The sequence below is a fragment of the Barbus barbus genome (genome assembly GCF_936440315.1).
Source record: "Barbus barbus genome assembly, chromosome: 41".
NCBI lineage: Eukaryota > Metazoa > Chordata > Actinopteri > Cypriniformes > Cyprinidae > Barbus > Barbus barbus.
Genome location: NC_136719.1, coordinates 13,384,176 through 13,411,902, shown reverse-complemented (window position 1 = coordinate 13,411,902; position 27,727 = coordinate 13,384,176). Strand labels below are relative to the sequence as shown.

The 27,727-nt window shown below is 35.7% G+C and overlaps 1 protein-coding gene and 1 pseudogene across 2 annotated transcripts; both read right to left on the bottom strand.

Annotated features, from left to right (window-relative positions):
- Positions 1-88: 88 nt before the first annotated feature.
- On the bottom strand, positions 89-6,416 carry LOC306860521 (solute carrier family 2, facilitated glucose transporter member 5-like; annotated as a pseudogene). The gene is made up of 11 exons: positions 6,325-6,416; positions 6,086-6,243; positions 5,857-5,983; positions 5,628-5,780; positions 5,357-5,482; positions 3,972-4,159; positions 3,718-3,828; positions 3,474-3,576; positions 2,357-2,432; positions 1,928-2,055; positions 89-316 (listed from the first exon to the last, which is right to left on the bottom strand). The product of its transcript is annotated as a solute carrier family 2, facilitated glucose transporter member 5-like (transcript).
- Positions 6,417-11,511: 5,095 nt separating this feature from the next.
- On the bottom strand, positions 11,512-19,127 carry LOC306860826 (G-protein coupled receptor 157-like). The gene is made up of 4 exons (XM_079402772.1): positions 18,310-19,127; positions 17,461-17,674; positions 12,662-12,856; positions 11,512-12,496 (listed from the first exon to the last, which is right to left on the bottom strand). The coding sequence occupies exons 1-4, from the start codon at positions 18,684-18,686 to the stop codon at positions 12,281-12,283; spliced, it is 1,002 nt and encodes a 333-aa protein (XP_079258898.1). The 5' UTR covers positions 18,687-19,127; the 3' UTR covers positions 11,512-12,280.
- Positions 19,128-27,727: the final 8,600 nt, after the last annotated feature.

Sequence of the window (27,727 nt, the reverse complement as noted above, 5' to 3'; positions counted from 1 at the left end):
GACACTAAAAACATGAAGTGCATTAACAATTCAAAACATTGTAGACAAATGCAAGAACATAGTCCTGTGTAAACGACCCCTTATTCACTCAGAAAAATGTGTTTTTCATTTCCTGTTCGCTGCTTTCCCCTGCAGTCTCTTTGATCTCAGAGTCCCCAGCCTCCACCACAATGTCCACCTTGTTTCTCTGAGCAAAAAGCTTATTGGTCTCCAGAAAGGTCTTGTTTTTGGTCTCTGGGATGATCACTCAGATGTATATAAGTGTGGCAAGACAGATGCAGGCAAAAATGATGAAGCTGTAAGCGCCCAGGCCTCTCTGTAGATACAAATAAGGAAATAAGGACATTTTTTTTATTTTTAACTCAAGTTTGATGGTCTGCTTTGATGATTCAGTGAGCTTTGTAACTGTAAAAGGAGTCCATGAAAAAATTATAATCAGTTACTCATCAGAACAGATTTGGAGAAGTTTGCATTACATCACGTGCTCATCAATGGATCCTCTGCAGTGAATGGGTGCCGTCAGAGTGAGAGTTCAAACAGATGATAAAAACATCACAGTAATCCAAAAGTAACCCACAAATCATGTGGATTGCTTTAGGATTATTGTGATGTTTTTATCAGCTGCTTGGACTCTCATTCTAATAGCATGCACAGGATCCATTGATGAGCATAGTGATGTAATGCTAAAGCTCTCCAAATCTGTTCTGATGAAGAAACAAACTCATCCACAGCTTGGGTTGAGTACATTTCCAGCAAATTTTGGGTGAACTATTTATTTAATAACTTAAAAGGTGCCATAGAATGCACTGATACAATATTTTAAATTGTTCTCTGATATCTACATAGAATGTATGTGACTTAGGTAAGGGAAAAAATGATCCAGAAACAGTTTTACATGTCGATTTACAACCCTAAAATTTATCCCCAGAATGAAATGGTCTGTTATTGGCTTATTTGGAAGGGTCATAAATAATAATGTTGAGCTCTGCTCTGATTGGCTGTTTTACAGTGCGGCTCAAAGTTGAGCTCTACTCTGATTGGTGGCTCATTTCAGTAGCTAACAGGAAGGAAACACAGGGAAAATATATATATCTCAATACTTTCTTGCGCAGTTATATCGTTGGGTAATTATACTGTAAATAAAATGCGAGCATCAGGGAGCCGCTATTAATATGCTGGGCATTGAAACTGCTTTTGAATGCACGATCGCGTTTTGCTTTCAGTTTCGAGATCACATGTACTCTGTTTATACTATGGAGCGGCAGTACTTACCACACATTTTACAAGATCAGATGCTTGTCAGTGGTGCTCAGGATCTGTAAATCATTCGCCATCATTCTCAGGCATGTCTCCTTACTCTGTATATGTGGTAAGTGAAATCTTATGTAGGCTACTGTAACAGACTACAGCTAGCAAGGAGATAACCATGTCCCTTTAGTGGCTCGTGTTATTTTATTAGAACGCGTTATTTATTTTCCGTGCCTTTCTGAATACAGACACCAACCCATCCCTGCACTTCACATCCCCTGCACAGCCTGGAACATAATATTTATTTCCATGATCTGCCATTTTCGCTGTTGTCCTTCACAATACCTGCAGAACTTCTGATGGTTTGGCTGGCGGCTGGCCTAGAATATGGGTGGGTATATGCAAATGTTGGGGGCGTAACTATTAGTGATCCCGACTGTAACGTCACAGTCTGTGTTATGTTCTGATTTTTTATTCACAGCCTTTTTTATTCACAAGATTTACATAAGGAGGAGGAAACAATGGTGTTTGAGGCTCACTGTATGTCATTTCCATGTACAGTACTCTTATTATTCAACTATGCCAAGGTAAATACAGTTATCCATTCTATGGCACCTTTAACAAAAGTATCAACTAGTGCAATACTTTGACTTTGTTAGTGTTCTGTTTGACCTCTGACCTCTAGAAAGGGGAAGGCCAGGCCGACTGTGAAGTTTGAGAGCCAGTGAACCGAGCCACCCACCATGAAGGCTGGTGGTCTAGAAGACTGCCGGAACATCTCTGTAGTGATTACATTAGGAATAGGACCTGCAAAGGGATGCAGAAAAAGCTGTCAAATCTGGATATCATCTGACACGTCATCTTTTTATAGGCAGTGAGAAAAGAGATTGCTTGAAACACTGTGCTGCTTTTACAATCTGTTTTACTGCCACTTTAAAGCACTTCTCCTGCATTCACTCCAGGGTTTTAATGTAAAATGCAGCACAAATCTATTGTCATTCCCCACCAAGGAATACAACAAATGAAAGGGAGGGAGTTAATTCATTGGGATGCAGCAAACCCCCCTGTGCATCTGCAATATGCCCCTACGGGATTGGTGTGAACTCACTTGGGCCAATAGCATGTCCGATGACGTAAACAATGACACAGACAATGCTGACGTAGGGCATCCAGTCCAGTGTAGTCTGAGGATGGAATGTGCAGCAGTTATTCTACCATTTATAGCCTTACATTTCACACAGACCCAAGAGGCATATTTGTCAGGCCAGCACATTCACAGCTCTAAAATAAAAATCTCTGCTGGGACTGATATTTTACAATGCCTATAACACTTGTCTGTCTATAAACAAGAATTTACTACAAACATAATGGGCCACATAAGGAAACTCCCTTATTGGGTTAAAGTGAATCTGTTTAGTCATAACAACCAGCTCCAATATGAATCATTATTGCTTGTATTAAGGGTTAAGAAATCAAAAATCTGGTTGATATTTACATCTAAAATTTTAATTATTATATTATGGTCGATAACCAATAAATAACTTATATTAAAATATTATTAGGACATTAATTAGATAAAAACATTTTAATTTGAATATAATAATTTGTCTAAATATACAATAAGTTTGTTTAAATATATAAAAAAATAAAACAAACATTTGAATTCTTTGTGGAATGAACTGAAATTAAAACACAGATAAACCATTAATTATTATGTTATGGCCAATAACCAATAAATTACCTATATTAAAATATTACTATGACCTCATTTAAACAATACTATTTTAATTTTAAAATATTATGTCTAAATAATGTCATAATCATATTAAAATATTACTGACATTATTTACACAATAATATTTTAGTTTTAATTTTAATTATAAATATCCATCAGTCTTAATATACTATTTATAGTTTTTCTTAAAAAAAAAACAACAAGTGAATTTAGGCATCACAGCATATACATATACAGTATACAAAATGGAAATTCACTTTTTTCACCAAAGATTATTATATCATTAATGCTTTCAACGACTGACTTAAAATGACCTTAAGATGTTGGCAAAAATAACCTAATGTAAAATCAGAGCAAATAAGCACACACAATGGAATGTAAGCTGATATATATCTAATTTTAGTGTTTAAACATTTGTAATTTCCATATTTTATTCATCCAGAATTAAGCATTTCTAGTTTGTATTTAAATAAATACTGTGTTGTTATACCTGGAAGTAAAGTGCTACAGTCAGAAGAACACATGGCTCCACAGCAGACACCAAAGCCGATCAGTAGCAACAACTTTCTGCCAGATTTCTCCACTATAAACACCTACACAAGCAGAAAATCATATTCTTTACACTCATATTTCTTTATGAAGTAAATGAACTCCTCAAGAGGGGCATAAAGCTATAAAGAGCATTAATAAGTAAAAAAAAAAAAAAAAAAAAGACGAGACAATAAGTGGCTTACAGCTGCTATTGTCATGAAGACATTAACTGCTCCTGTTCCAACCGTCACATACTGAACGTGCTCGTTAGCCACTCCTGCTGAGCTATAGATGCTGTCAGCATAGTAATAAATCTGAAGAGTGGGTTAAAATTAGGATTTAGTTGAGCAAAACATTAAAATATTTAACACCACACTTAGGCTAAGTGTGGTGTTAAAATGTATTCAGAAAAAAATGTATTGAAAAGAATCATCTGATGTTTTAAAGTGGTGCTTACAGCATTGACTCCTGACAGTTGTTGGCCCATGTTCATGAAGATTACAGACAGCAGCTGCCAGCGCAGTGAGCGGAAGGTGAAGAGGTTGAGCACAGAGAGTCGACCTTCTGCTCGCTCTGACTGTTCCTCCACACGCATCTCACACAGCTCATCATCCACATCCTCCCAGCCACGCAGCTTCTGCAGTCCTAAAACACATCGGAGTCTTCATTTAAGCAATGACTCCCATGTTGATATTCAGATCAACAGCATGATAATGAGTGTGATATTGCTCTTAATACAAAAGTTCAGTAAGCAAGACACTAATTTTGAGTAACTTACATTTCAGACACAATATTGATGGTTATGGTTGCTTTGCAAATTAAATCTGTTTATTTTACAAAGCAATTGTATCTCTTCACAAGTCTTGGATTAAACTATTTGATTCATAAGGATTTGTTTTATAACCTTTTTGCATCTTTTATGTTTTTGAATGCCTGGACTGTCCATAATAAAAGTATCTTCATTTGTGTTTTGAAGATTAAGCTAAATTTTATGGGTTTGGAATGACATGAGGGTGAAATCATGATTGAATTGTCCTTTTTGGGTGAACTATTATTTTAATGTTTTCATTTTGAACAAATGTAAATGTAAGTGATTCAATGACACTCTCATTCAGCCACTCATTTGTTTTGTTACTGAATGAATCAGTGTTTTGAAATGAATCAGGTGAATACATTTGAATGATTCAATGACACTCCCTGTCACTTGTTTAATTCCTAAATGAATCAGTTTTTTGAATACATCAGCTGAATGCATGTGAATAATTTTATGATGCAATCATAAAGCCAGTCACTTGTTTCATTCCTGAGTGTTTTTGAACAAATCGGTTGAATATGAATGATTCAATGATGCTCACATAAAGACAGTCACTTGATTTGTTCCTGAATAAATCAGTGTTTTTAAACAAATCTGTTGAATGAATGTGAATGATTCAATATCATACTCATAAAGACTGGCTTGTCGCCAGCTACTGGAGTAATGATGTAACCTGCCGTCACTAATACACAGACTGACAGAACTAAATGTCAATCTGTGTATACAGCATATTCATTCAATAGCAAATCACTAAAACTGACATTGACATTGATGGAAAAATACTAATTAAGAAAATAATTTTTTCCAGTATACACAAGACTTTGAGGTGTTTACAAAAATCCAGTGACGAAATAATGAAAAGTGTCCATATGTTGTAAATCAATTACATAAGTCCAATTGATAAAGCCAATTGCCTACTGCATCATAAAATCCCTGCAATCTTGATGATTTCAATATGGTGAACCTCCACTGTGAAACATTTTCTTTTTGTGCTCTGACATGGAAGACCAAAATAACTCCCTCTGTACCTTTCCTGGCAGTTTTTTCATCCCCCTTCTGTATGAGCATGTAGCGTGGGCTCTCGGGGAAGAAAGGCAGAAGCAGCAGCTCAATGGCAGCTGGAATCCCTGTGAAACCCAACATGATGGGCCAACCTAGAGAGAGAACATTACACATCACCACGAGCACCAGGGACACGTTTCTCCAAACTGCTCTCACAAAAACCACTACAATAGCACAGCAATCCTAGAGCATCTCATTAAAAAAAATCGACAAAAATCCCATGCTCTGTGAAATCACCTTTCTCATTTCCCAGGATATTGCGAATACCGAACACTTGGGCGACAAGGATACCAACCGTGACGAAAAGCTGCGGCACTATTCCGATGGCCCCCCCTGTAATTCTTGGGTGCGATTTCTCCTAAATACATGGCACCACGTTGGAGGACAGGCCTGGAAAACACAGTCATATCCTGTCATGCTTAAACATCCATCTGATCCGAACTGACAGGTGGATTATTCTACTGACCTGCACAGATGCCCACTAAAAAGCGTGCGACAATGATGATTTCAAATGACCCCACCACTTTACTCACACTCATCATTATAGCATTATAACTATAGAGAAGATGTTGTTGAACAGGAGTGTGCCTTTTCTATAAGAAAAAGACCTTTGTTAGGGTGAATGATGATTGGGATTCAATGCAATGTTTTGGTAAAAATGTTTCTACAACCCAATACAATTCAAAAGAAATTACCTCCCGAATTTGTTCACCAATGGAGCTACCATGAGAGATCCGAAAAACCCACCCAGTGGGTACATGGACACAGTCACAGACCACAGGAGGGTCAGGATATTGTCTGACATTGGACCATAACGATTGTCATATATTTGGGTGTAGAACAGCTGCATCTCGTTTTATCAAAATATCAGAGAAGTATCAGAGATGGATGTTTAAATTTGCAAGAACTATAATATAATATAATATGTCAGTACCTGGGCAGGTGAGTTGATCACAGCCACATTATATCCATACTGAAAAGACGAGCCAAATCCAGCAATCAGAGAAGCTGCAGCCAGGATTATAGCGTCACTCTCTATAAAATTGCATAATTTTAGAAATATGTAAATACAAATAAAATTCTATATTAAAAATGAATTTTTAGTCATATGGAAGCAGATACAGTATATCTGAAAAGACCAAAAATACTTTTTGTTGATTGTTACCAAACCAAAAAGCAAAAAACTAAATGTAAACCAAGTGTTTAAACAAGTGTAAAACAATTTTACTTGTGTCAGAAATATAAAGTTTAGTCAAAAGTACTTACCCCTTTCCTCTCACTTTTCTCCATGTCCATCTCTTCCTTCAAGCTTTAAATCTACAGTACGGTGAGAAAGAAGACCAGCGTATTGAAATGACAGCTCTTTCTTTATATAGTACTTTGGACATTGGAGCCGGCCCTGAAAACCAAGGTTAAAGTTGTTTAGTATTAAAGCAACAGATATTATCAGATAAAAATAAGCTACCTACTTATCTGCACCTATAAAGAAAAGCACATGGCATAAATCATGTTAGTTATTGGGGTACTTTTTGCTTAAATTCTTACCTTTGTTTTACTCAAGGAAAGAAAAAAAAGGAAAAACAGAAACTCATTAAGAGTTTAGACATGAAATAATCAATAAACTCCTCTCCATTATATATACATATAATATAATAATATTTTTTTCAGTGAAAAGAACAGAATTTAGAAAGGCCTTGCAATAGTGACATCACCATATGCAAATATTTAACAAGATATTTTAAAGCAGGCTAACCTATAATCCTCCCTGCAAAGCGATTTATGCTAATTACAGTCGATATCTGTTTTTTGTGCCACTTCCTGTCTATTTTAGATCTCACATTGACTAACCCTTGTGTGTTTGATGTTCTAAGATCTATATCTCAGTATATATGTGCATGCACACTATGAGGGTTGTGCTGAACCTCTCCCTAGAAATGGTTTGAGGATATCTAGCTGCAAACATTGAGCAGAGGAGAATGTACAGACTAATGCATATCGCTGCTCCTCATGTGTATTCTGGGTTCTTTCAGGGCTATAATTATTAAAAGGTAATGCTGGCAGGAAAAAGGCTGGCAAACAATGCTTTTAATCTTTCTTGCATGTAGTTTTTTTTTTAAAGAATTCATAAAGTCTAAAAAATAACATATATCTTGGGAGAACATTTACACCCCTTATAGGTGAAAAGTGTTTATGCAAGTGTACATGACAAACAGTTTATGTCTTATCTAAAACATATAACTCAAACTTTTTCCATGAAAAAATAAAATAAATAAATGAATTATCACAGATTTTTAGAGATAAAGAAAAAAAAAGAGTAATACAAAAATGAATGAGGTGTTTTTAGGTCTCTGAAAAAAATATAATATATTAACTATATATACATATATAAAATAAAATAATATATAAATGTATAAAAATTAAAAAAAATGCTTGTTGTCCTCTAACAGACCTCTATACACAGGACTTCACACACAACCTGCAAATTAGCATATTTTAATTAAGACCCTATTTATAATAAGATAACTGGTTTATGAAAATAGAAAATCTCTTGACTTATCAGAACAACTTCTGGAGTTTGTAATTGAATAATTACTCAATGTCATGTTCTAAAGGAAAAACAATGTAGTCAGAAATAAAAGGACTTCAGTAACACTCTGAAAAGGAATATTCATATATAATTTTTCTCAGCTCCACTACTGCTGAGTTAATAAAACAAGCAGAAAGAAACACACACACACACACACACACACACACACACACACACACACACACAAAGATTGTGTATAAATCTCTAAATTTCCGGAGAGAATATCTTGTATTGCTATGCAATTAAACAATGTGCAATTCAGGAATGTTTATTGTACATTTCTAGGTTGCTTGCAATATATGAAATAATAAATCATAAATACAGTAGGCCAAGTAGATTAAACAGACTAAACCCAAGTCAAATGAAAGAATGAAGATGGTATTGCCCTGAATACATTGTGAAAAGTGAACCAATCTGGGATCTGAATATGGACTGCAGCCCACTAATTGGTGACCTCTGACCCAGACTGTTGTTCTTCACTAAATATCAACAAATACTAAGTTTTGTTTGTCACAGCAGCACTGACTACGTATGCACAGCATGGTGCATAATTAAATGTATTTATATCATTATTTTACATTAATACACAATTTAAATCAAACGAAACATTTAAAACATATGGCAGTTTTATTCTTGTGGTGTTTCGACAAATGCATCATTGTCAGATATGTTTGAGTCTCTAAACAGCACAGGATCTGTGAGAAACTTACTCTGGCACTAGTGTTGAGGAAGATATTTTAAAACTTCAGCTTTCCAAGCAACAAATTATTTAGAATTTGAAATAGCTATCCTTTAATTATTCACTTTTTAAAATCTACATTTAAATATGCAATTATTTCTCAACAACAAAGGTCTCTGTACAAATATGATCTATAATTAGAAAAACAGGTGGTGATTTTGGTGATTTATTATTTTGTCCTGTATAACCCCTAGAGGGATACACTCTGACAAGTGCTGGGTGACTGGTTACATCTAGAACGTACATGTCTTTTGAAAAACATAGCAAATGTTTTATTTTCAATAACATATTGTCCCGTGAACTTTGATAAACATTATCGTATAGTTTTTTGAATAAAATGGGACATGCTGAAAAAACACGTTGCACAAAGTACATGCCCAAGGTTTTGCTCTACTATGGTTAAGTGCTTTATTGTAACGTCTTTACCTGCTGTATACAATCATTCAGACAAGAGACATGATCCAGGGACATGATCAAGAGACATGATCCAGTCACATGATAGAGGGGCATCATGCAAGGGCATGATCAAGAGACACGAGCAAGAGACATGATCCAGGGACATGATCAAGAGACATGATCCAGTCACATGATAGAGGGGTATCATGCAAGGACATGATCAAGGAACATACCCAGAGACACGAGCAAGAGACATGATCCAGGGTATTTCCTGCTTGAATGCATTGGGATGCCAGCTTGATAACAGAACAGCTATAAAAAAATAAAAATACTAGATAGAAGCAAATGTCAAATTAATTATTGACTGCTGACACCCATTGCATAGTTAAACTGTGATTCTGCAAAACGAAGGTCTTTTTTTTTTTTTTGGTTAACAATTGCATCTTTCATTAACCGGACTTTATCATGGAACTCTAAGAGTAAAATAGATCAGTTCTATTCCATAAAATGCATTTGATGAGACAAAGAGCCACTTTTGAGAAAAAGCAGCTTCCCCAAACGCTTTGATGAGCGTGACACGGACAGCAGGGGTCTCTGTCTGACCAGTATCTGCTCCCTCCTGCAGTGCAGCACTGCAGATTCTCTCATTCCTATTCCTCCTTCGGCAACTTATTAATCAAATTGATTGGACCTCATCAACTTAAACAGAGATCCTCAGCTGTTTATTTCAGCAGGTCGAGGGCTGAACACCCCACTGGGGATTGTGGTGAGGTGTGTGTCCTCACAGTCAGGACTGTGTGTGCGGGTTTAAAAAAGCTCTCATTTAGGTGGCTGTCCTCTGCAGTGATATGCAGTCATTGCAGACATCCACTAAAGGCTGTAACGCACCCAAGCATTGGACACTGAAGTGAACAAAGGTTCAAGAAAAGGTAAGTAGGCTATTATGTGATGGGGGGTGGGGGTATATGTTAATATGAAAATTATCTTTGAGTCTATACACACAATGTCATTCAGTTTTTAAGATTGAATTTCAGTTGAATTACAAATTATCAAATTCAGAGTACATATCATGATGAATTAAATAAATGTAGGCTAATTAAAATAATTCTGAAAATATATTCTGAACTTAAAGTTTGAAACTTTAAAATGCATTTAATACCATTACAAATTTTAATACATTTACTATAGATTAAACCACACACACACAAACCTTTTCAACTCCACAGTACATTGTCAAAAAAAATACATGAATGTGAATCCAATAAATGTTCTGTTTATGATGCAGTAAATCAGTTTTCTGACACTTTTGTTAATAATGTGCTTAAGTGTCAAGCCCCTAAAACGAATAACCAAAATTTTCTGTCCCAGCTTGCCAGTAAAACATTACACTGCACTTGTGTTAATGCCAAAATTAATGATGCATGCTTCAAAACTGACTGTTGAGCCTTGTTTGCAGTTTCCACTGCTCATAGGACTGGTTTGTCAACTGATACTGCCTCAGGGTTAGCAATACCATAAGAGTTGGTATATATACAACATCCTCTTCCCTCAGCTCACATAACCAATCAGCACAACATTTCCAATTGTATTCAGCTTGTGCCCTTTTCCCAGCTATCTTCAGAATAGTTCCTCTTCTTGTTAACTGAAAGCAGATCTGATATCATGCTGAGATAATGGAGAAGTCGCTCTGTATCCTCACTGTGGTGAAACTGGCATAAGTCTCTTATAAGCATGTATTATCAAATATTTAGAGCTATTATTATACAGCTCAGCTCTACTATAAATGCATATTAGCCAACGTCAAGTGAGACTCAACTGAATGTCAAGGATTGAGGGAATGTGCCGGCGCAATCATTTAATAATTTACGGATAATTACCAAGCAGATTCTCTCCATAACCTTATATATATATTATTATGGCCAAGAAAGAGTGTTCATGATGGGAGACACCTCTGACTGTTTTGTGGATGTAAAAGCTTAAATAAATAAATAAGGTCAGCATGAAATGAAAATTCAATCTTTTCAAATACATGTTATTGATCTTATTGTAAATTATTCATCTTTGTATATTTAACATGTTTAAATGTTTCATTTTTAACGTGTTTGACCTTGCAATGTTTGATCAAAATGTCCTAGCTGGATTTTCCAGAGAAAAAGTATTTTTCAAAGTAATTTTCACTGGAAAATCCAGCTGGGAAATTAAAGCACTAAATGTATTAACTGGAAAAAAAAAAAAATGGAAATAACAAAAATGACAACACACACACACACACACACACACACACACACACACAATACTAAAAATCAAACAAAAAGAAAACTTTAAATATAAAAACAAAAGCTAATTAAAAATTTTTATGAAGAGAATAATAGTATAAAAAAAATAAAAAAACTGAATCTGACAGGTAATGAATCGTTTTATTGAAATTAATTGATATGTTGATAAAATATAACTATAATACAAATTCATAACTGCATAATTTAGAATATACAAATATTAAAAGGCACTTCTTCCCCATTATGTCATAGGTATTTTTAAGGCATTGTGTGAAATAACAATAAATGTGACTATAGAGAGAAAAGTGAAAAAAGAATTATAACAGATTATAACATAATACATACATATAGGGCAAAATCAATACTCTATATTTGTACATATAAATCCAGCACATAATACACATAATTCATGGTTTAACAATACATATTAAATGTAATGTAAAGTAATAACATTGCATTAAGGATGCTTTGTTGGGAGAAAGAGGGAAGAAATCCCTTGTAAAAACACTTCACAGTACATTTGCCATTTTGGTCACTAGATAATAAACTGCTGTATCGCTCGCTTCCCCTGAGCTACAGATCTCATTTCTATTTAAATGAACATGAGATATCTGCGGCAGCAGAATGAAAACAGATTTGGAAGACAGAAAGCCTCTCGCCTAAAGTGCTGAGCTAAACCGGTAGCAGAAAGTGCGTGTTCCATGCTCTGCGGGTTTTGTGCATGTGACCGCAGTCCCCTGTAATCCGTGAAGGCGCTTGGTCAAACAAGAAGGCTGAGTGTAACGCTCTGATGTAACTCCAACAACCACAACAGAGAGCTGTAAAGTCAGAGCTTTCACTCCATTCAAATAGATTTAAATGTGCTGCAGGAGATGGAGGATCCTAGCAGCTTTTACCTCTTACTGTTCTCCCAGGTTTGGGGGTTGGTGTTTTCCTCCCTGTGTGAAGGTGTATATGCACTTGCACTGTTCTGGGACACTGTTTCTGTTTGCTGGTGTCTGTCCTGACCTCTGCAGCACAGCAGAGCCGCCAGTCGTGATCGAATCGAGGGAGTAAACAGCACGAACATGATGCAGTTCGCCGCTCCTTGAAATGTGTTTCCAATTCCCTATTAAATACAATGAAATCAGAATAAGTGGGTTGCCGAATGCAATAAAGGCAAGTACAGATAAATGACTTTGATGAAGTATACAAATAAACCGCATGAATGAGACTTCAGATGGAAGTAAATTAAGTTAATTTCGGGCTAACTAAGTGGAACCGGGTGACTCACATGCAAGGTGACCAGCACTGGGTTGTGTCCTGCATTGGAGTCAGTCAGCAGGAGCAGGAAGCGGATGGTGCTCCACATGCGGAGCATGATGAAGATGATGGGGATGAGGGTGAGCTTCCTGTCTGCCATGGAAGACAGCGAGTGAGAGACAGGGCTGGTGGTCAGGATGGGACGGTACTCTGACAGGGCCACATGCTTAAATACATCACAGAGAAAAAAGGCATAAAAGGATCAGCATTCTTTAGTCTTACAGAAAAAGCTCACCTAAAATAAAAATTCTGACATAGAAGAAAGTAAGTCATATGGGCTGCCTGCTCTACCATTCAAAAGTTTGTGGTCTATAAGATTTTTTAAATGAATAAAATTAATGCTTTTATTCTGTACACTGTGTGCCAAATTATTAGGCAAGTTGATATTCTGGTCATATTTTTTTTCCAAGAACATTTTACCAATTCCAAACCACTTCAATTTTAATAACTACAATTGACTTTGTATTTAATCATGTATAAGTGATATATAATTGTCCATGAAGGCTGGAAGTCAAAAACTCCTTATATTCAGGTGTGCCGAATTATTAAGCAAGTTTTCTTTTACAGATAAAATAAACCAAAAAAAGAGATTTAACTCAGACCAAAAGTAAAAAATGTATTGAATGCCCATGAGAAGGATGCAATGCTAATGCAATAATAAGAATTTGCAAAGCTAGGGCATGACCATTGGCCAGCGAAATGCTCATTGGGTCAGCAGGGTCAGAAAAAACTGGTGGAGAAGAAAAGACACATTAACTACAAAATAATTAAGAAATAGGTGAGAAACTATCAGGAACCATTTAGTCTCCAGCGCCACCATTTTCCAGAACTGCAACCTTCCTGGAGTCTCCAGAAGTGCAACGTGTCAGTTCTCAGGGACTTTGCTTGGGTAAAAAATCCCCAAAAATGACCCTCACTTAATAAGAATTACATGCTGAAGTGTTGTGAAATACATTAAGACTGATTTTTCATAGGCTTTATGAACAGATAAGTGACTCTTGAGGAACCAGCACCACATCTTCTTGTACCACTGTTTGAAGAATTTATCTTCCAGAATCTGGAAATTCTTATTAAGTGAGGGTCATGAGGGAGTAAATCCAGAATTAAAGAATGATCATTAAATTTATCAAAAGTGACAGTAAAGACAATTGTTACCATTTTTAAATGCTGTTCTTTTGAGCTTTCTATTAGCCAAAGAACTACAAACTTCTCTTTTCAACATTTATAATAAAAAACTTTGAAAACATTCACAGAAAACAGCTTACTTCCGCATTGAAGAATAAGGTGGATACATGACTCATTGTTAAGATCGCTTCTGCGCATGCGTCTACTATGCCAGAGCACGTTGAAGCGTCACGCGCCGGCTGTTGTGAACTCGCTCAGGACAGTTGAAACAAGTCGGAAACCTAGTCACCTACAAAGTTGAAACAAAGTCATCTTGGATGCCCTGGGGGCAGGGCTGGACTGGGACAAAAAATCGGCCCTGGCATTTTGGCCCAGACCGGCCCCCACTACATACAATCAAAATACTACCCATCTTTGCACGCCCTTGAATATGTATACCAGCTCCTATTCCATAAAAGCACTAAAGCCATATAATAATAGGTAGGAAACAGTGAGAGTTGACACATTAAAAACTTCTAAAAAGTTTAATTTATTAATATAATAAAACTATAATCCACACTGATGAATCCTAAAACTATAGGCCTATATAGTTATGACATCAGTCTTGTGTGTGCCTGTGTGTTTGAGGGAGAAAGGGAAGAGACATGATAAATTGTTGATCAGGTGATCACTGTTTTCCATAGTATAGCATTAAATTATCTGTAAACTTACTTAGTCAAATTTGTAAACTCCTTGGATGAACATTTAAAAGCATAAGGCATCCTGTGTGTTTGTGTGTGTGTGTGTGTGTGTGTGTGTGTAGTGGTGTATAAAGTACCCGAAAGCCATACTCAAGTAAAAGTACAGGTATCTTACCAAAAATTTACTTTGCAAGAAGTTGAAGTCTTCGTTTAGAATATTACTTCAGTAAAAGTCTTAAAGTATATGATATTTATTGATATTTAAATGTACTTAAGTATTGAAAGTAAAAGTACAAGTAAATGCAAAATGGAAAAGAAGCAAATAAATATATATATAAAAAAATATTCATACAGCTTTAGTAGCAAGATTGTGTTCAGTTTTAGCTCTTTCTTCCATTTTGTATTTTTGGGTAAGAATAGGAAGCACTTCATCCGGTACTTTATTTACACAGTTTGTGTATCTCAGAGGGGACATGGATGCATTTAAACTGCAGTTACAGATGCATAAATAGGCCTAATGTTGTGTTTTAACATAAAACGTTGAATACTGGCATTTGAAATAATTTAAAACATGAAAAAAAAAGTGAAATTAAAACTGCTACATGTGACAGCAAAAACTTTGGTGACAGAAAGTGACCATTAATGAGTGAGTCATTGAGATTCAACCGATTCATTCAAACGACTGATTCATTCAGGAACAGAGCATTTGACTGTGTTAATGAGTGAATCACTGAATCATTCATTCAACCGATTCGTTCAAAAAGCTTATTCATTAAATAAGTACACCGTCCATTGCTCAGAGACGCAAAACAGTGCAGTGATCTTTGTTTGGAACTATTTTATTGGGCAAAATTGAGCAAAAACAAGCAATAAGTCTAAAATGTAAGTCCCTTATTGCTTTACTGAACTTGTATGAAATGATTATTAAATGTGTTCATGCTGATATCTGAAGAAAAACGGTACCCTTTGTGTGATATAGATATAGAAGTTAACTATATTATATAAATATAAAAAACATACAGAAGCATTTTTTCCCGTCTATAAGTTAGAATGCCTGGAATTTTGAGTTTTAATACATTAATAAATCAAGTGCGTGCAATCTGTGTGTGATTTGATGATATAGCCTACTTGATAATGTCAGATCACACATCATTACAACAACACTTACCCTATTATTGCAGAAGATATACTGTATATCACACACCCCTGACTCCACTTTGAGTGGAAAATGAATCATCCGCGATTGTGCGCGCACTTGTTTGCATGTATCAGAGTAAAAGTATACGTTTTAATTAGGAAATGTAGTGGAGTAAAAGTTGTCTGAAATATAAAAACTCAAGTAGGCTACAGATAATCCCAAAAAATACTTAAGTACTGTATTATTACTTCGTTACAATATTGAATACACCACTGTGTGTGTGTGTGAGAGAGAGAGAGAGAGAGAGAGAGAGAGAGCGCGCGCGAGAGAGCCCAAAAGGGGAGTTGTTTAAAGATGTGATTGGGTCAGCCCAATGTCAATTAAGAAAATAACCAATGGGCTGCTGATTAAATGTCTCATGGGCCGGTCTGTCTGGGGGGGAAAAAATCCTAAACCGACTTTTTTTGACAAATACATTAAACAGCTGCAAAGACCACAGCGCCGTCAACTATTTAGGCAGAAAAACTATAGGCTGCTAAGAGTTTTATGGGCCGATCAGACAAATATGGTATGAGAAGATGCATAGGCCCGGCGGGAAAATGCCCGGTCTGCCAGATGGCCAGTCCGTCCCTGCCTGGGGGTAAGCAGATAAACATCAAATTTAAATTTTTGGGTGAAATATCCCTTTAACCACCAAATCAGTATATTAGAATATGATTTCTGAAGGATCATGTGACACTGAAGATGGAAGTAATGACTGCTTAATATTCAGCTTTGCCATTACAGGAATCAATTACATTTTAAAATATATTAAAATGTAACCAATTATTTTAAATTGTAATAATATTTCATGATATTACTGTTCAGCCTTGGTGTCAGCCTAAGAGTGTTTTAAAAAAACCAAAAAACAACATTAAAACAGATGCCAAACTTTTAACTGTAGTGTAAATTATGACATATTTTTTTTGGCTGATTATCAATTTAAAAGAGTATTGAAAGTGGCTGGCAAACCTCAAACCAAATGTTTGCAAGGAAACAGCATAACTATACACACCCATCACTACAGCATGTGGTTACTATGACAAGAAGTGAAGTGACATTCAGCCAAGTATGGTGACCCATACTCGGAATTCGTGCTCTGCATTTAACCCATCCAACGTGCACACACACAGCAGTGAACACACACACACACACCGTGAACACACACCCGGAGCAGTGGGCAGCCATTTTATGCTGCAGCGCCCGGGAGCAGTTGGGGGTTCGGTGCCTTGCTCAAGGGCACCTCAGTCGTGGTATTGAGGGTGGAGAGAGCGCTGGACATTCACTCCCCCCACCTACAATTCCTGCCGGCCGGAGACTCGAACCCGCAACCTTCGGATTACAAGTCCGACTCTCTAACCATTAGGCCACGACTTCCCGTGGGCAGAATGTGGGCTGGTCTTTAATATTATTTGAAGGGGTTAATAGGGTTCCCACCCCCTTTTTTTACCAGTTAATTCCCATAACTTATCCAAATTACTTAAAAAAAAATTGTTTATGCTGCACTCATAATTTGTAGCCTTTGAAATATTTAATAGCTCGGCATAACTTGTAAAACCTATTGATGACCAAAACTTCCATGACCTTTTAAGATTTTATTAATATCCATGACATTTCCAGGCCTATCACTATTTTATGATATTATGATATTTCCATGATACATTAGCTCTGGAAATTGTTCCAGAAATTACTTGCCCGTTGCACACATTATAAGTTTATGAAAATGTCATGCAAACCTCTGCTAAGTTGTAATGTTAAACTGTCTGCGATGAGCCACGGTGGACTTACTGCGTTGTGAATGTGTATCTTTATAAGGATGTACAGGACTGGCAGTGTGACATAGGCAATGAACTCCCAGATCTTTCCCGTGAGCAGCATCCACAGCACATGGTCTTCAGACTGGATGTTCACCCAACACCAGCCAACAGACACTTCAGAGGCGTCATAGCCGATCTTGTGCAGGGACAGGGCTGCCACAGTGATGGCGAAAGGAATGCCCCAGCTGACACAAACCACAAATCACAAGATCAGACTGCAAACAGACATCCACAGGCTGCAAAACCAAACCTTTCCCATATTTCACAGAATCCTTATTAAAGTTAATGACCACTCACTGTCTAACATCCTTTTTCTTAGTTTAGCTGAAAGGATATGTTTCTGAAGGCAAAATATCTATATAGAAAATATATATATATGGAAAATAAGGAAATAATCTCCTGTCTACCTGTACAAGCATGGCATATGCACATGAACAGTTTATTCCTGCAACATTAAGATTTGAGACTCAAAAAATCTCAAAAATTTAAAAATCTCAAAAATTAAAAAAAATCTCAAAAATTAAAAAAAAATATTTATGAAAAGTACAAATATTCCATATCAGAATGGAAGGAATTATGTAAAATAATTTTGTGAATTTTATTTTATGTAAAGGAACTAGACGTAAACTAATTTAATAAATACTATACAATTAATAAACATAATAATTAACATTACATTTAAAGAATGTTAAAAATAGTTTAATTGACACTATAAGCAACCACTGAAAGTTTAAAAAAGGATATTTCAGTTAATATTTACTGGGGTAAACTGTTCCTTTAAGAATTTCCTGGCAGCGAAGAAATGCTTTGCAGAGTTTACCTGATAAGATGAAAATACAGCACCAAGTTGTCGGCCTGTCTCTGGCTGGAATTCACAATAACAACGTATAAGTAAATAGCAATAGCCACGGTCCAGAAGAATGAGCTTGTGTTGGCGAATGTGGAAATTGCTCCTTGCGCAATACAATCCCCAGAATCAGAGTCAAAAATCCTCAAAACTCCGTAAAAGTAAGAGAGTGCAGACAGAAGGTCAGTGACAGACAGATACACGAGCAGTTTTCTCGGTGTAGTTCTCAGATCGTGCCATCTTGCATATGTGCATATAATTAAAAGTGACCCAAAAAACGAAAGTACACAGGATGTCAGGATAACAACCTGTTCGTAAACATACACCTCGGTCTGGTTCGTCATGGCCATAGTTTTCTCTTTTAAGACTTTAAAATCTACCAACGCCTCGTTTGTTTGTTTGTTCGGTGTTCGGTAAAGTCGAGCCTTATTTAAAGTATCGAATTCCCCTGTAAGTTAACCCGAAGAGATTTCCAGTCCACTTTTCCCTTGACAAAGCATTACCCAGAAAAACAAGACGGGCTTTAAGATCCAGCGGCGTATGAGGCTTTACAAGAGCCAGTCCAACAGCTGAGGCAGTGAAACAATGTCTTGACAATAACAAATCAAAACATGTTGAATTTTGTGTCCATTTTTGTTACTATACGGCTGACTGACTTTAGAAAACAGACTAAACGTGTGTCCCAGTCTTGAAATCTAAGCTACGTTTAACAGTTTGAGAAGGTTAAGTTTGAGAGTGATTCATCAAGTGAATCCTTTGATTCAAAACACTAAAAAGATTCATACAGAATCGTTCACTGATTCTTTTAGTGACTCTTTCTGTTGGTTTTCAACCCAACGTCACGCAAGTAGATGGGGACATTGTATAATAATATTGAACCAAAAAAAAAAAGTTAAAAAAAAATACAATAAAAATTAATAACAATATGGAACCAATTCGTTAAAAACAATGAATTACTCGACACAAGTCTTACTGTGTTTTATTAAAAGAAACTTATTATTATCTAATACTTATTAGAAAATATTATCAGATGCAACTGCATTCCAACATTCCAAATGGAACTGAGAGTTTGGTAAAAGGAGGTGTGCAAGCAATTATTGACAATGAATTACATGCAATCACTATAATACGCCATTAGATGGAGCAGTGTGAACTTCCATCAAGCTTCAAGATCTAGGTCTCTTTTCTTTTAACCTCTTATCATTAGTTTTGATCTATCGTAATGAAAGTATTTGGAGAGAGAGATGGTGATTTGTCAAAAAAAAAAAAAAAAAACAGAATTTTTTTTAGAAGAAGCCTATATTTCAGCTTACAGTGGAGTTCTGTGTCTATTAGTCTATTATTTAGGCCAGGATTAATTTTAGGTATATGCATCCTGTTTTATCACACTGTCACCAGTAGAGCAGTAATGTTTTCTGAGATTACTGTTTCCTGGAGAACTGCAGCATTCTGTCCCAATGTGGTGCATCGTTTTATTTCAGGCAGAGAGGAAGAAAGTGGAGAAGAGAGAGAAAAAAAATCAATGCTTTGCTTGATCCTCCATTAAAGACAACCTATAGTTTTCTTCCCATCACCTCTGTGAGCAGTGCATGCAGAGTGTTATTTAGAGGAATTTCACTCGCTTATTCTCATTACTCCATGCGAGTGTTACAATTCAAATTTTTTATTTGCTCTCAAAAATACCCTTAGGCTTGACAGACATCACCAACATAAATATGACATCAGCACTCTGTATTCTTCTGCAATGCATACATAATTAATTAAACAAATTCCTAAATTCTACCAGTAAGGTGTGAAGATGCCTAAAAGTTTTTAAAAGTGAGTATAAATGACGAAGCCTTCAGCAGAGGGGATCATTATATTTTAACGGTTGAATAATACAATATTTTAATACATTTATGTTATGTAATATATTTTATTGTATTGTATGCTGTGTAATTTGATTTAAAATATAATTGAGAAGGACTAAGTAAAAACATCTATTTTGTATACTGATATATTCAAGTTCAGTTGGAATCTGTTATCACAGATCATGTAAATTAAACTCCGGAGCCACTGACATACAATCCAGACTCAAGAGATAATCTATAATAAAATGCAAAATACATTCTGTCTGTGTTAACCATACAACTGAAACAACATACCACGTTTGTTGGGAGTTGGGCATTTATCATGCACATTGTTGTTTTGTGCATAAAAAAATGTAATTGACATTGTCTGCCAAGATCCAATCGGACAAATATCTTACGTTATTCAATACGTTATTAATTGCTCTTTTATACACACACACACACGTTGGTTTATGGGGACTCTCCATAGGCGTAATGGTTTTTATACTGAACAAACTGTGTGTGCTATTGCCCTACACCAACCCTACACCTAAACTTAGCCCTCACAGGAGACTTTGTGCATTTTTAGATTTTCAAAAAAAACACCATTTAGTATGTTTTTTAAGCCTTTTGAATTACGGGGACATAGGCAGTGTCCTCATAAACCACCTTCATATTGTAATACCTCTGTCATACCCATGTCATTATACAAATTTGTGTCTTCATAAACCACAAACACACACACACACACACACACGTGGTGTTTAACATACCTTTTAAAATAACATTAACATGTTTGTGATACTCCATTTCGCAGTATTATAATTACACTTTTAGGTTATGATTAAAAAATTTGCTTTAATACATTGTGAAAGACCTTACTAAATTGATTTCCTGCTTTCTGGACAAGTTCAAACTTACTGCCACACTGATGTGATTACATCAAAACCTCAAGTGAGTTACAGTCAGGCGTTTCATTCACCTGAACAAACTGCCCTTTTGAAGATCAACAACCGAAACCCAAACACTAATGAAATTCCCTGAAAATGAAACTCAACTTAAAACCGCTTTAAAGACTAAACATACACCAGAAATAGAGAAATAACACAACATGACAATAATGACAATTTAAAAAAAAAAATGTGTTTGTTTTTATTGTTATTTGGATAAAAAAAATGCATTTATATAGAATCATTATATATTTTGTTACAGTATATTTTAAAAAATAAATATTAATGATACAAAAATATTACAAAATTAAGTTTTGAATTAAGTGAATTTTAAATATTTCTTTCACAAATATATTATTTTTATTTGTTTTAGTATATAAGTGAAAAGTAAATGGTATTTTTGGTTTATCATATGATTAATGTTTTGGGCCACTGTCAAACTTATACATAAACACATCACAACACAATACGAATATGTCATCAGACTGTAAGCTAAGTATAGGCCAAGTATAAACAGGCCACACCATGTCATACCAATACTGAAACTGTGAAATCTGGTCAGCTGATATTCACAACAACACTTCAATGATTCACTCCTGATCTCATGGAAGAAGAAAGAAAAGGAACAGACTGATCTAAACTATGACAGTAATGTCATGGAAAAAAGAGCAAACATACTGTAAGCATGAAGCAATCTTTCACTTGGAACCAGTGGCGTAGCCACGAGGGGCCTAGGCCCCCTCATTTACATGTCAGATTTCTGATGGCTTAAAAAAAACCTTTCAAGCCTTTATCACACTTCTGCGTTCGAAAAGTGGAAGATTCTAATAGTAGCGTGGGGCTGTTCACATGAATTCAGCACAGATACGTCTTCTAAAGACACCAATCTCAGTTTACAACAATTAGTATTATGAAACCAAGGAATATGTTGTCAAGATATCCCGATGTGTATTTCTTGACTTAAACAGGAGCGTGCGAGGCATACTGAATGTGTATAGGCAATTCTTCACGGTCTGATCACCTTATTTCATTACAGAACTGCGAGAAAACTATACAAACAACATATCACATTAAAAAGCATTAGAATTAGCCAAAGCTAAAAACATTTTTCATGAATAAACTTGTTGTATTAAATATAATGCTCACATTTTTCATTTTTTGAATAAAGAAATATTTCCAGCCCATAGACGATAATTAAAAATAAGTTTGATCATCTTAATCGAGTTATATTCTCTGTGATTGCGTGCAATGATTGAATGTCATTATACTGTGAACAAGAACAGGAGGTTATTCACAATAAATATAATGAAAAAAATAAACAGAATAATGTTAAAAATAAAATTTATTTTTAACGCTGCCATTCTGCTTCCACACGCGGTGCAAACACTTGAAAATGCGCACATTTAATATTGACATTATAGCCTACATGTAATATAGAGCAGCCCCCTCATTTTAAGATGCCCCCCCCAATTAAAATTCTGGCTACGCCACTGCTTGGAACACTCAAGTCGCTGTAAGTGTTTAAGCAGCGGTGCCAATAAACAAAAGCTGACACTCACAATTAGAAGAAGAATGAATGGGTAGAGAAGCTTGATAATGAGTACAGACCGAGGTTTCTCTTTTCTTGTCTCTCTCTAGCCTCTGAATGCAGGTGGGCAGCCGAGTGTATAAGCGGGGTCGGATGGATGGGCCTCCCAAGGTGACGAGTTTCTGCGGCAGTATACTTGCTGATTGCTTCGTTCTCACTCCACACAACAACCAGCTAAGACACTGCCAAAGAACCACTCACAACAGCAGCCCTCATCCCTCACTCGCTCTCTTCCCTTCCATCACTATCAGCTGTCGGTGACTAAAGGCTTCCAGTATATGACTCTGCCATCTCCTGCAGGTGAGCTCTGGACACTTTAACACTCTGCTCATGGAATGTCCTCAGTACTTGTATGACAGCCAGGGACAGAGGTAGATTTCCCCTTAAAGAATAAGCCGTTGTTCTGCTTTCACTTTCCAAGAGATGACAAGTGAGAGGTTTCCTGAAAACACAGAAAAAATCCAATACTTCCAGTTTATTACACCTCACCACCACTGCATGCGAAAACAGAACTGTGTGACATAACACAGGGAATGACAGCGTTCACACCTCAGAAAATTATTTTCTCAATCAGTATTTGTTAGGTAAAAATATGGTCATTTACAATATATAAAGTATATATTTGTATAAATTAACAAATACCTATATATTATATTTATTTTATTTTATAACATATTATAATTCTATTATATATATATATATAACATATATATATATTATAGAATTATAATACATTATAAAATATAATAAATAAAACAATAAAGCATAAAAAACAAAACAAAATATATATCATGTATAAACACTACTGTTCAAAAAATTGGGGTCAGTAAGACCAGTAAAATCTTTTTGGAAAGAGGTCTCTTATGCTTACTAATACTGCATTTATTTGATCACAAAATACACTACAAACAACAGGAATATTGTGAAATATTTATATGATTTAAAATAACTTTTCTGTTTTAAAATAATTTAAGTCTGTTTTTCATTCAGAATTTTCTTCAGTCTTCAGTGTCACACGATCCTTCAGAAATTATTCTGATTTGATTCTCAAGAAACATTTCTAATTATTATCAGTGTTGAAAACAGTTGTGGTCCTTACTATTTTTGTCGAAACTGTGATACATTTTTTTTCCAGGACTCCTTAATTTATTTGAAATAAAAATCTTTTGTAACATTATAAATGTCTTTACTGTTACATTTAATCGGTTGAATGATCAAATTAATCTTGCTGAATAAAAGTATTATTTTTATGCAGGAAAAAAAAAAACTTACTGAACCCAAACTTTTAAAAGGTAGTTTATATAAAAAAACAAAACAAGTTATCTTGAAATAATCAAGGTCTCTGGCATTTTTTATAGCATTAATTTAGGGAAGGTTTTGCATAAAACATATGTTTAAAATCATTTTAAGAATGTCTAAAATTCATTTTTATATAAAACAACATTTTTTTATTTTTTTTGCAGTGCAACTGACAAATTAAACCAAAGTACAAAAGGACAATGACGACAATGTATAACTGATGGTAGTAGACCAAAACCAAAAAAAGTACCAAAAACAAAATCACAGTTTCCATATGACGTCATTTCATCATAACTGCATGACACACAAAGGCATTAACTTCCAGGTTAGCTTTTAACAATAACCTATGACAGAACCCATAACACTTACCTTTAATAATCACAAGACAGATGAAAAGAAACTCTGAGGATACACTGACGTAGCACTTTACGACACTTTTCGACAGTAGCGCTAGCTTGCTAAGGCTCTTTCCAATGTAAACAAGCCTCTAAAGCTTACATCTGAAAGAGAAAGACTGAACTTTTACAAAAAAAAAAGAGTTTGAGAGGCCACCACACCTCAGGGAGGTGAGAGCATACCTTCCTTTATTACTTATATGAACTATGCTCACCCTCTACGCCGCAAATAGAGCCGTGACTCACTTATTCTCAAATAAATGTCGAATCTAGGTTCAAAGGGTTCAGCCTAAATTTGCCAGTAAGACACTGTGAGAACAGAACGGATGTGTGTGAAAGAGCACAAGCGTTTGCATGAGTGTGTCATATGTTTATGAGTGTGATGACGGGGGGGTTTGTTGTTCACCTACACAAGCAGTGTGAAGGCCCTATCTGTTGGTATTCCCCACAGTGCAGCTATTTTGGGCAGGCAGCTTCTCTCCTAAGGGCTCTGCCAGAGAAGAAGGGCCTCTGCTCACTTAGCAAGAAGGCTTAGAAGAGAGTGGGAGAGAGTTAGCGTGTGCGTGGGAGAGCGAAAGAGTGAGGAAGAAAAAGAGGAGGCACAATTAAAGAGAAATAAAAAGTGAAAGAGAGAAAGAAAGTGCTGAAAAAAAATGGTTGTGTGGCTGCAAGTGACAGTAAAATCAGATCAGGGTCTTCGAATGCAGTAGAAGTGCTTGCAGCGTTAGCTGCGTGTCACACCAGGCTTAGTCACTGTCATCAGACGCTCAAAATCCCATATTGAAGCAATAAGGGGCAATGTGACCCGGCTGGTTTTGTTTTTCTTTTTTTTTCTGCAGTGCAGTTTGGTGACGAGTTATAAAAGCATGAGCATTTGCCTATGAAAACAGGTTGAGGTCAAGAGAGGGCTAAGTAGTGCATGCGATATTATCTTCGTTCCTTGCTCTTCGGTCTGAGCGAGAGGCACCAGAGAAGCCTTTTTACAGCAGCTGCTGATACAATATTCCATTGCGTCCTCTGTGTTATCTGAGTCTGAGCAAACACACCTGTAATTATGAGACTGTTTTAGCCTGCACTGACTGCTACAGTACCTCACATGAATGCTGACATCACCATGGGAAGGGGGAGGGGGGCAGAAACAGGGTGAGGCTTTCCTAGAAAAAACATTTAAGCAGCTTCCTTTGCTTTTACATTTCACACAAATTGCTAACACACCATGAAATGAATAGTGATATGGGGGGATTCCTTTGACTGGTTTGCGAGGTAGAACAAACAGTAAGTGGAAAGCTTCTCACCGAGGGTATAGAACTAAAAGCCCCCCAAAAAAGGTTTTTATATATCAATTGTTTTATAAACCATATTAATTTATATATATTTAGATTAAAATAAACAGTTATCTAAAATACTGATATAAATGTTATATACATATTTCATTTTAATATTTTTTTCTATATTTCTATATAACAGTATATAATTTTATATAAAATATATAATACAAGTCTATATAAAATAAAATATATTTCATATATAAATGTATATTTGTATTGCTTTTTATTTTAAAACTACATTTTTTATTTTAAATATTAATTTAATATTTTCACAAATATATATAAATATATATATAAATTTATCGTCTCGTTTTCCACAAATTGTTCCAGAAATTAAAATTTGTTAGATTAATAAGAAAAAATTATGCAAGATGTAACAAGCAATATGCAAAATATTTTTAAACAACTGCACTAAAACACAAAGCGAAAAATACATAATGCAATATGTAACAAGTCTTATACAAAGGATTTTTTAAAGAACTGTACTGAAACAAAACAAAAGATACATAATGCAAAATGAAGGTTTGTTTCTCAAGTAAATGTAATTTTAAGATTTTATATTAAATAATACTAATACATAAAACAGAAATACTGATTTACCAATTTTTTTTTTTTAAAGTGTATAAACCATCAGACTGTAAATACATCAGAATTTCTGTTTGTCTGAGACTTGACAACCTGTCAGTCCTGCTTGGCTGGCTTTTTATATACTGGACGTGTATATTACGTCAGAGTGTTGGAGTTTTGTGCGATATAACATGACAGGATGCACGCTAAATGACATCTCCAACACTGGTACATATTATCAGATTAAAGGCTTTGAATTCTGTCATCATGTTCAAGTATCATTAGACCACATCTGAATGCTGCTTTGAGGAAATCTGATCGGCTCTTTGTACAGACAAACATAAACACACGCACCCATGGAAGAGCACACAGCTGTCTGACGGTCTTTAGAAACAGAAGAACGACACATGTGTGCCACCCAAATCAGCACAGATGCAGAAAATCATTATATCCCATGCAGTGCCTTGTAAAAGCATTCAGACCCCCACTTGCAAACACACACTCACACACACTCATACACAAGCACGCGCCTCGTGATCTGGTTTCTGCTGCAGTTGCTAAATTGCAGTGTTGTGTCCCTGTGTCTGTCTCGTGAGGCCGACGGCTTGCTGAGGCCACATGATGGTAGGAATTCCTGGCTGCTTTGGGCCTGATGTAATCGCTAATACAGGGTTTCAGGAAGCAGGGGAAAAACACACGCGAATACCCACACACCTGCTAGCTGGCACTGGCGTATGCCTGTATGCCTCTGACACACTTCAGAACCAAGATACACAGGTGCTGCATTAACTGGCAGATCACATTCATGCGTTTATGGGTCACAAGGTTTGCCGGTTAACCTGTGAACCGGAAAAATCTGAATTTAAAACTTTAAATTAAATGGAGTGATATCCATTAGATATCTAGGCATCTAATGTATATAGCATCTCTTAAAGGGTTAGTTCACCCAAAAATGAAAATTATGTCATCATTTGTTTTAATTCACAAAAACCATATTTCGAATAATGTTGGCATCCACTGTATAGACAAAACCACTGATCATTTCTCAAAATATCTTCCATTGTGTTCCAGAAAGTCATACGCTTTTATGAATTTGGGTGAACTGTCTCATTAAAATCTAGTCTTTTCTATATATTTGGCAACATATGTAATAGATAAATGTCAGCAATCAGAATGCAGGTAAAGTTAGTACTGAAACTAATCTCATAAAGATGAACGTATATCAACAAGGACAGTTACACATATTAAATAACTAGGACCAGACACTCACCTTACTGCTTACAAAGGGTCTCTTATCTTCTCCAGGACATCTGGATACGTTTCTGTAAAAGAAGCACTTTGTTTTGACCACTATCTGCACAGTTGTTTTCTCACCCACTTTCTCCCACGGTTGTGTCACTCTGTCTATAGAACAGCAGTCATTTCATTCCTCGGA